At 35.7% G+C, this 9,047-nt stretch overlaps 2 protein-coding genes across 2 annotated transcripts in view; one reads left to right on the top strand and one right to left on the bottom strand.

The window, feature by feature from the left end:
• Nucleotides 1-2,923: 2,923 nt before the first annotated feature.
• LOC107550571 (uncharacterized) lies at nt 2,924-3,682 on the bottom strand. Its single transcript, XM_071582279.1, is given in 1 exon segment — nt 2,924-3,682. A coding segment is annotated over 1 exon segment (759 nt).
• A 369-nt stretch (nt 3,683-4,051) lies between these two features.
• Nucleotides 4,052-9,047, top strand: part of ralgps1 (Ral GEF with PH domain and SH3 binding motif 1) — a 100,191-nt gene continuing 95,195 nt past the window's right edge. The window contains exon 1 of the mRNA XM_016231866.1: nt 4,052-4,063. Coding sequence (XP_016087352.1) covers nt 4,052-4,063 — 12 coding nt within the window. The remainder of the gene's footprint in view (nt 4,064-9,047) is intronic.

The raw sequence follows: 9,047 nt of genomic DNA on the forward strand, positions 1-9,047 counted from the left end.
GGTTCAGTTCCCAGGGAACAACAGATATTGATCAAACATAACCTGAATGCACTGTAAGTCACTTTAGATAAAAGTATCTGTCAAATGAAATAAATGTTGTATTGTTGAGATTCCATACACAGAAAAAGAGAGATGTACAATGCAGCGGGTTCTCTGTAGTCAGGGACAAGAAACATTGCCAATGTTGAACATGTCAGACATCCAATGTGGCAGATTGTTGCCTGCAGACTGCTCTGCCCTCATGTGTATAATATTAAAAAATATGAACACATTTCTGCTCCCAGTTGCCATAGTAACTATAGCTGTAGTGTCTCAGCAGCAAGTGCTTCAGCTAAATCTGTATCTTAGATGAAATGGGGCAAAATCACAGCTGTGAGTCTTTAGGGAACAAAATTGTTAGAAAGAACCATTTCAGATATTAAAACTGCAAAAAGCGGACAGAGACGTGGATCAAACCAGAGGACACTGCTACACCTCCAGCACTCTCCAATAATTTCTCTTTTTCTCCCCATCTGACTGGAAGAGGTGGAGGTACTGGTCTGCTTATCTCTAATGATTGGACATTTATTCCTTTACCACCTCTGAGTATCAACAGCTCCATTGAATCACATTCAGCCACTATTACCCACCCTCTTAAAATCAATTTTATAGTTGTTTATCGACCCCCAGGACCACAAGGTAAATTCTTGGATGAATTAGATGTGCTGCTTTCAAACTTTCCTGAGGATGGTACTCCCCTAGTTATGCTTGGAGACTTCAACACCCACCTAGATAAACCTCAGGCTGCAGACTTCCACACTCTGCTTGCCTCTTTTGATCTCAAGAGAGTGTTAACTATGGCTACTCACAAATCAGGCAACCAACTGGACATTATTTACACACGACACTGCTCCACTGATCATGTACTGGTTACTCCACTGCATACCTCGCCTCGGATCACTTCCTCCTCACTCTTAACCTCAACATGGTTCCTGACACAAGACATACCCCTCCACATGTCACTTTTTGACGTAACCTCACTCTCACCCTACTGGCTATCTGCTATGGTTTCATCTTCGCTTCCTTCCCCTGAACAGTTATCATCTCTTGATGTTAACAGTGCTACTGATACTTTCTGCTCCACTCTCACTGTCTGCCCCTTGTCTTCCAGGCCAGCTCGTACCACCTCTTCTGCCCCTTGGGAGAATCTGATGTTCTCCGTGAGCATCGTTGTAAGCGCAGAGCTGCAGAAAGAGTATGACGCAAATCACAAAATCCTTAAAACTTAATGTATATCGATCACTCCTCTCTTCATTCTCTGCTAATGTCTCCACTGCTAAAAGGACATACTATCACAACAAAAGTCGCAACATCGCAACATCTTGCTACTGGGGTGCCTCAGGGCTCAGTTCTTGGACCACTTCTCTTCTGGCATCACTAGGTTCTATCATTCAGAAACATCACTTTTCATATCACTGCTATGCTGATGACACTCAACTCTACCTCTCATTCCATCCTGATGATCCGACGATAGCTGCTCGCATCTCAGCTTGTCTAACAGACATTTCTTGTTGGATGAAGGACCATCACCTTCAACTCAACCTGGCTAAGACAGAACTGCTTGTGGTTTCAACAAACCTATCATCAACCATAACTCCTTCAAAAACAGCTAGAAACCTTGGAGTTGTGATTGATAATAAGCTGAATTTCTCAGACCACATTTTCATAAAATTGTTCATCAATTTGCACTGGCTACCAGTAGCTGCTCGCATAAAATTCAAGGCAATAATGTTTGCCTACAAAACCACCACTGGCTCTGCACCCCTTTACCTAAATTAAAGACTTCAGAGTTATGTGCCCTCTAGAAGCTTGTGTTCTGCAAGTGAACGATGCATTATTGTGCCATCTCAAAGAGGCACAAAATCACTTTCACAGACTTTTTCATTAACTGTTCCCTCCTGGTGGAATGACCTGCCCAACTCAATCCGAGCAGCTGAGTCCTTAGCCATCTTCAAGAAACGCCTAAAAACACATCTGTTCCATCTCTAACTCTAACACTTTCTATTATATTTTAATTCTACTTTATCTGTTTATCTTCTTTTTTTATTTAAAAATAAACAACAACATAAAAACACTAGCTTTCTATTTTTTCTATTCTATCTACTTGTTTTTCTTATTACGTGTACTATTAATTAGGCTAACCGAGACTTGTCATTTGCACTTACATATTGTTGCTCTTTTGTTAGTTTTGATTGCTTCTATTGTTCTCATTTGTAAGTCGCTTTGGATAAAAGCATCTGCTAAATGACAAAATCTTAATGTAAATATTATATTATATTATTATATTATATTACCCTTTTCACGTACTGTGATAAGTTTCCACATTTATTACTATTGTAAATTTAGCATTTTTTAAATAAAATTATTATTTTAAATATGTTAAATTTATAAAAAATATACTTTGTGTTATATTAATACCTTGACATTAAATTTCAGAAATCTAATCAGTGCTGCTGTCTGGGTGTTTCTAACCAAGTCTGAGGGAGCGATGTCACATTTTGACATCTTTCTTGCTTCTAACCACTGTAATCAATCTCTCCATATTTTTTCCTCCTTTGGAAAGTCATAGAAATGCTATCGTGTATTTTTTTTTCTTTTGCTATTTGAGCAAATGGAAACACAAAAATATTTTTGTGGTAGCGTTTACCAGACGTTTACCCAAAAATGTTTTGATACCTAATTATTGTAAAGAGTTACCATAAAGTTTGTTTATAAGTTTATGTCAGTTTGAGATATTTTTTTAAAAGAGAGAGTTTTATTTTTGGCTCTTTTATTAATTGTGAAGTAAAAAACAGGACGGGTATTTATGAAGAGGTGTCCATATGACCACTACAGCTTTTTGTATCAAGAGAGTATGTGCTAACTGCTAGGCTTCGACAATTATTTATAATTGTTCATCTGAGCTTGCCTTTGGTTTTAGGCCTAGTTCTTTACACAGCTGATCCATCTTTTCCAGCTCACTGCTTATGCTCAGCACATCAGCATTCATCATAAAAAATGCAGCAGCAGTTTCAGTGGGAATACTGTAGTTTCTCTCCACCACCAGAGAGAAGCCACCAGGCAGAGAGTACTTCACTCTGCTGGTCCTGGTCCAGCTGTCATACATCTGGATCCGGGCCGAGTTCAAGAAGTTCTTCATGGTCATACTTTTCATTTCAGTGTGGGTCAGAGGGAGCTGGATACACTTTGAGAGATGCAGCATGATGGAGCATGGCTCACTGAGTTCTGTGTATGTCAGAGATGTATCTAAGACCTTCTCAGGACACTCATTGTTAGATGTTTCTCCAAAGGCAGCACCTGTTTCCGATTTTTCTTCATGTTATGAGTTGAGTATTTTGCTTTTCTTTTCTTCAGAATGTCCAGCTTCCAACTTTTTGGTGTTGTATGATTGAGTGTGATTAAGCTCCTGTTCTTCTGCCAGGATCAGTCCCCATTGGCCATTATGCTGATTCAACCAGGTCTGTGTAGAAGCCAGTTGGAAGCTGTCAGTATCGTAGTAGTACTCTACTTCTAAGGTTTCCCCCTCACAGCGGGCGCCCATTTCCTTGAGGCGATGCTCTGTCTGCTCTCCCAGCTCATTCTCCATCTTTACTGGAACCCGCATGCTGTCTTTAAACACTTTAGGGCTTTCATCCGCTCTCATTGTATTTAGAATCATCTGTTTGAATTCAGAATTTGTGTTTTAGTATTACATTTTCGCTAGTGCCAGGCAGAATCTGACATTTTTAATTGTATTTGTCAGACTGGCTTGCAGTATGATGGTTTATGTGAAAAACAGCTGTCAAATTCAGTTATCTAGAGGAATAATTGCAGAGAAATATATAGAGCACAGCAATTACATTTCTTATCTAAACTAATTTAAAACCGTCTAGCATTTGACCAATAATTTAGAAAAAGAGACACCGCCATTATTCTTTGCTCTAATTATTTTAGTCTTATACTTACGTGACATTGAGGGGTAAAAATTATATATTTGCACATTGTCCATGGCAACTGACTGATGCTACTGGGAATGGGCTTTTTGGTAAGCAGAAGCTTAAAGCTAATCAAATATAATTGAAATAGTACAATTTCAACTCGACAAGTTCAAGTAAGTAAATAATAAAAATCATTATCATTTTCATTTTCAAAATAAACCCCCTTCAGAGTGATGTAATACTCCTCCGTACCTTATGTCAAGGTACAAATCTTCTTGTCAGGGTTTGTTTTATGAGAATAACTGGTTGATTTACATCATGCCTTACCTGAAGCAAAATGTAAGCACATGTTCAAAATTTTTCATTTTCAAAATAAACCCCCTTCAGAGTGATGTAATACTCCTCCGTACCTTATGTCAAGGTACAAATCTTCTTGTCAGGGTTTGTTTTATGAGAATAACTGGTTGATTTACATCATGCCTTACCTGAAGCAAAATGTAAGCACATGTTCAAAACAAATCTACTGTAGTGTTGAATTCAGTGTTTATTGTATCAAGCGTTACCTCTGTAGGGCAATGTACCACCAAACACAATGTTTTGTATGTTACAGTTTGGCTGAAGTTTTCTTTTTTAGTTACTGTATGTTGTAGTTACAGTTTGTGTCTATGGTTACTATATGGTACGATGCATTGGAACTTAACAGCACTAACTTCTGAACTTTCTATTCATCTAAGAATACTGAAAATATGTATCACTGATCACTGTTTCCAATAGATTTTAAAACAGCACAATTGTTTTCAGCATTGATAAGAAATATTCATGAGAACCAAATCAGCATATTAGAATGATTTCTGAAGGATCATGTGACACTGAAGACTGGGGTAATGGCTGCTGAAAAGTCAGCTTTGTTGTCACAGGATATTAATCTAGAAATTGGCTATTTTAAATTGTAATAATGTTTCACAATATTTCAAACAAATGCAGCCTTGGCGAGCATCAAAGTCTTTTATTTAGGCATTCAAAAGCAAGCCATATAGACAAATACAGCCAAATAAACAAATGCTGTCATGCCTGTGTGGACAGCAAACATGAGTGCTAACAGTATTGACTGAATTCTTCACACTCGATTACACTAGTTACATGCTGCTGCTCTCAGGTAAACAGTGAGTTTATCCACGCCTCTGGCTGGGATATTTAACTTTGAAACAGTATAGAATAACATTTCATCCATGTTAACAATTGTGTAATAAATCATGAAGCATAAAAACCTCAATTCTATTTGTCTATACACTTTTTTCTACTAATTTTTTCTATAGCTAATATATTATATATATATATCATTGTGAAAATTGGGAAACCAACCAACCTTGATGATCTGCCAATGATAAAGTTTGTGGTAGAGTCTGCTGCACAGCTACACCCTGATGAATTGTTTGTATTTTAATCATAAAGTCAGAGTTTATTGAGATCATAATGATCATATATCTTCCTGTTATCTCTCTTTCTCTTTCAGAATTACTAAAGAACCGCCACTTGGGATGGCCTTCACCAACCCTACCATGCAGATATTAGCTATGTGAAAGATCTGGAAAAACAAAATGGGTATGCAAATCTATAAATATTGTATTCAAGTATTATTGTTATTAGTTAGTTGTTGTGCAAATAAATGTTTGCTAATGGGGTCATATAATGAAATACCATTTTGAAATTTGATGTACTATGTGAAGTTTTACAATTCTAAGTTATTCAGGTAGACATGGCGAAGAATTTTTTTTATTATGACTGTTTTTTTGTGTAGAAACATTGACTAACATTATACACAGACCTCGGGGAAAATAAAATTAGACAAATGTATGATATGACCACTTAGAAAAAATTACATTAGATAATGTAATATTAAAGCTCATGTTTTTCCTCATGTTTGAGCTTCATTAGCTACATCCATCTACAATATCAAATAGCGCTTAATGGAAACTGCTCTGCATTACACCGGAACTTTTTCCCATCTTGTCTGTTTGTCAAACACCTTTTCTTGATATCTCATTGCTGAAACTGCTCTTTCATAACTTGAGCTGAATATGCTGAGGTCATCTCTTCTAGTTTGTTGTTGCTTTACATAATTTTCTCTCTTAATGAGCACAAAGGGTGGCACAGTGTTCTTTTATTATCATTGAGATACTATTATAGTTTCTATTTTTATATATTCATTTTAAAGTTTTAGCAATTTTGTGTGTTTTGTCATTTTATTCGGGGTTTTTTTATATGTCTATGTAGTTTTTATTTTTTATTTCAGTTTTATTTTTATTTTTAATTTTAGCACACTGAGTTAAACTAAATGTAAATGAGAAATGTTGCCTTGTTTAGCTGAAATGAAATAAGCTTGTTTTTTTATTTCAAGTAATGAAAATATGTTTAAATTTGGTTTTATTTTAGTTAACGTTTATTTTAAGCATGTTTTTTTTTTAAACACCACTAATAACCCTGTGGTGATGAGTCGTACTTGGGAAATTGCAAAAATAAAAAAATACAAATAATAAGCTACATCTGCAAGTCTCCCATTGATTTGAACAGGCTATGATGTTAGTTTCTGTTAATTTCAGAATACTGCTGGCCCTGTGCTTTTTTTGGTAATAGTAATACATTTGAGTGTTTTATTTTAAGGACATATTTATTTAACATTGTACAGTAAACGATGTTTGAAAATGTTGGATGGCCATTTACTATCAAACTGAAAATGTGGATCCTAAAGCTCCACTATTTTTGAAGGTAATAATCTGCAGTTATTCCCTCTGTTACTCATGCACTTTAGTTCTGGACAGAATTAGGCCATACAGACTGAAATATTTCATTGAACAGTACACAGTAGAGATGCTCTGCAGGGTCTTTTCATGAAATGGCTATGATATGAATATGGCTCATTTCAACAAATAATGGCTGGCTGGCAGAATGTAGGGCAAAAGCAGCGAGTCATGTTGAGGGGAGAGATGCTGCATTTATAGTGAAGACCTCCCTCTGCTGGCAATATTATGCATTACTCCTCAGAATGAGTAGATCCCAAATACAGCAGCACAGTGTGTTAAACAATAATGAGGATAATAAAAATACAATATTTTATTTTAAGTCATAATTTATATTTATATACGCTTAATAAAACAAAAAAAATTCTAAGTTGCCAAATACACCAATTTGGACACAAAATGTGACCCTGGACCACAAAACCAGTCATAAGTAGGTCGGGTATATTTGTAGCAATAGCCAAAAATACATTGTATGTATTATGACAAAAATCATTAGGTTATTAAGCAAAGCTCACGTTCCATGAAGATATTTTGTAAACTTCCTACCGTAAATATATCAAAACTTAATTGTTGAATAGTAATATGCATTGATAAGAACTTAATTTGGACAACTTTAAAGGCGATTTTCTCAATATTTAGATTTTTTTCTCTTTTTTTTGCACCCTCAGATTCCAGATTTTCAAATAGCTGTATCTCAGCCAAATATTACCTAGTAATATTTAGTAATAATAGTCCTATCCTAACAAACCATACATCAATGGAAAGCTTATTTATTCAGCAATCTCAATGTACCCATGGTTTTGTGGTCCAGAGTCACAAATAAGGTGTAATGTGTGTGCTTGTGTGTTGTGTTCCAGGGATGGCTGAGAGGTCGTGTGTGGCGGTGAGCAGCTGAGGTCGGCTGTGATCTGAGTCTTCTCTTCTGACTGAGAGCATGTACAGAAGGAATGGACTCCCTGCCAGCGTCAGCATCCCCTCCCGCCACACACAGGTACTAAAACACATCCTATTTGTTCACTAAAGAGGTCAACTATGACCGTTACACCTGGCGACCAATTTTATACATAGCTGTGCTATGGATTTATCTATCTATTTTATTTCATTTTATTTCATTTCATTTTGTGTTATTGCCTGAATTGAGATATATAAATAAGGATAATCAGCTGAAGCATCAGCACTGAACATTAAACTGTGCGTAATGGATTATAAATTAAAGATTTATTGCTGCTGATCATTATAGCCTCAGTGGTGTGTGTGTGATTGCTCATAAGTTGATTGGGGTCGCTGTTGAGTCAGATCTGAATGTTGTGTACTGCATCCAAGTTAGATCACATGATATTGGCTTGCTGAGGGGAATCAGATCAGATCAGAGAAATAGCAGCTTGTTGGCCCATCAGTGCTGATCAGTTCAAATACACACTGGCAGGATGTTATGTCCTTGATAAACCGTGTGAACTCGAACTCACAGATAGTTCAGAAGATGGTGACGCATTGTGTTTTCCACTTATAGGTTCATAAAGTCTTAACTAAGTTCATAAAGTCTATTTATTATTATTATTACTGTGTTGCCAGTTTGTAATTATTTATGGAATTAGATTTTTTTCAGCATTGATTCTTATTATATTTATAAAGCAAACTGAGACAGTTTTGTAAGAGGGGTTGGTCTGCATTGGGACAGAGGACATACTAAAAGATCTTTCAAAACTGTTTTCACATTGATGTTGTCCAAATGAAACTGCCAGTTAGGAGTTTAATTGCAGCAGTGATGCATATCGCCTCAATTGTCTTAGTGGCTATTTAGTTTATTTGGAAATAATATGTGAGTTTATGGTTGGCTCAGTCTTATAGGCTTTGTATTTAACAATGATTACCTTCAGTTGATGTATTTTAAGTCAACACATTACTGTTATGAAACCTCAGTATTAAAACACATGGGAGCATAGAAAAAGGCCAAAGAAATAGAGATATTGGCAATCATGAATATTTATTTAACGATTCAGCAGAGAAACCATTTATGTCCCAAAACTGAAATGTGCTAATAATTTGTAACATTAAAGAACAAGAAAAATAATTTTAGATTGAGAAAGAGAAATGGTTTCACAGCCTATCCATGAAGCCATCCACTCTTACATTCATGATACAGACACAATGTACTAAAGCTTGATAATTAAAAAAAATAATAAAAATCAAAACTACAGTAAAAACAGTAATGTTTTGAAATCTTAATACCATTTAAAATAACTTTTCTATTTTAATACATTTTAAAATGTAGTTCATCTGTGTTGGAAAACCT

The sequence above is a fragment of the Sinocyclocheilus grahami genome, unplaced genomic scaffold, assembly GCF_001515645.1.
Source record: "Sinocyclocheilus grahami isolate Dianchi unplaced genomic scaffold, SAMN03320097.WGS_v1.1 scaffold401.1, whole genome shotgun sequence".
Taxonomy (NCBI): domain Eukaryota; kingdom Metazoa; phylum Chordata; class Actinopteri; order Cypriniformes; family Cyprinidae; genus Sinocyclocheilus; species Sinocyclocheilus grahami.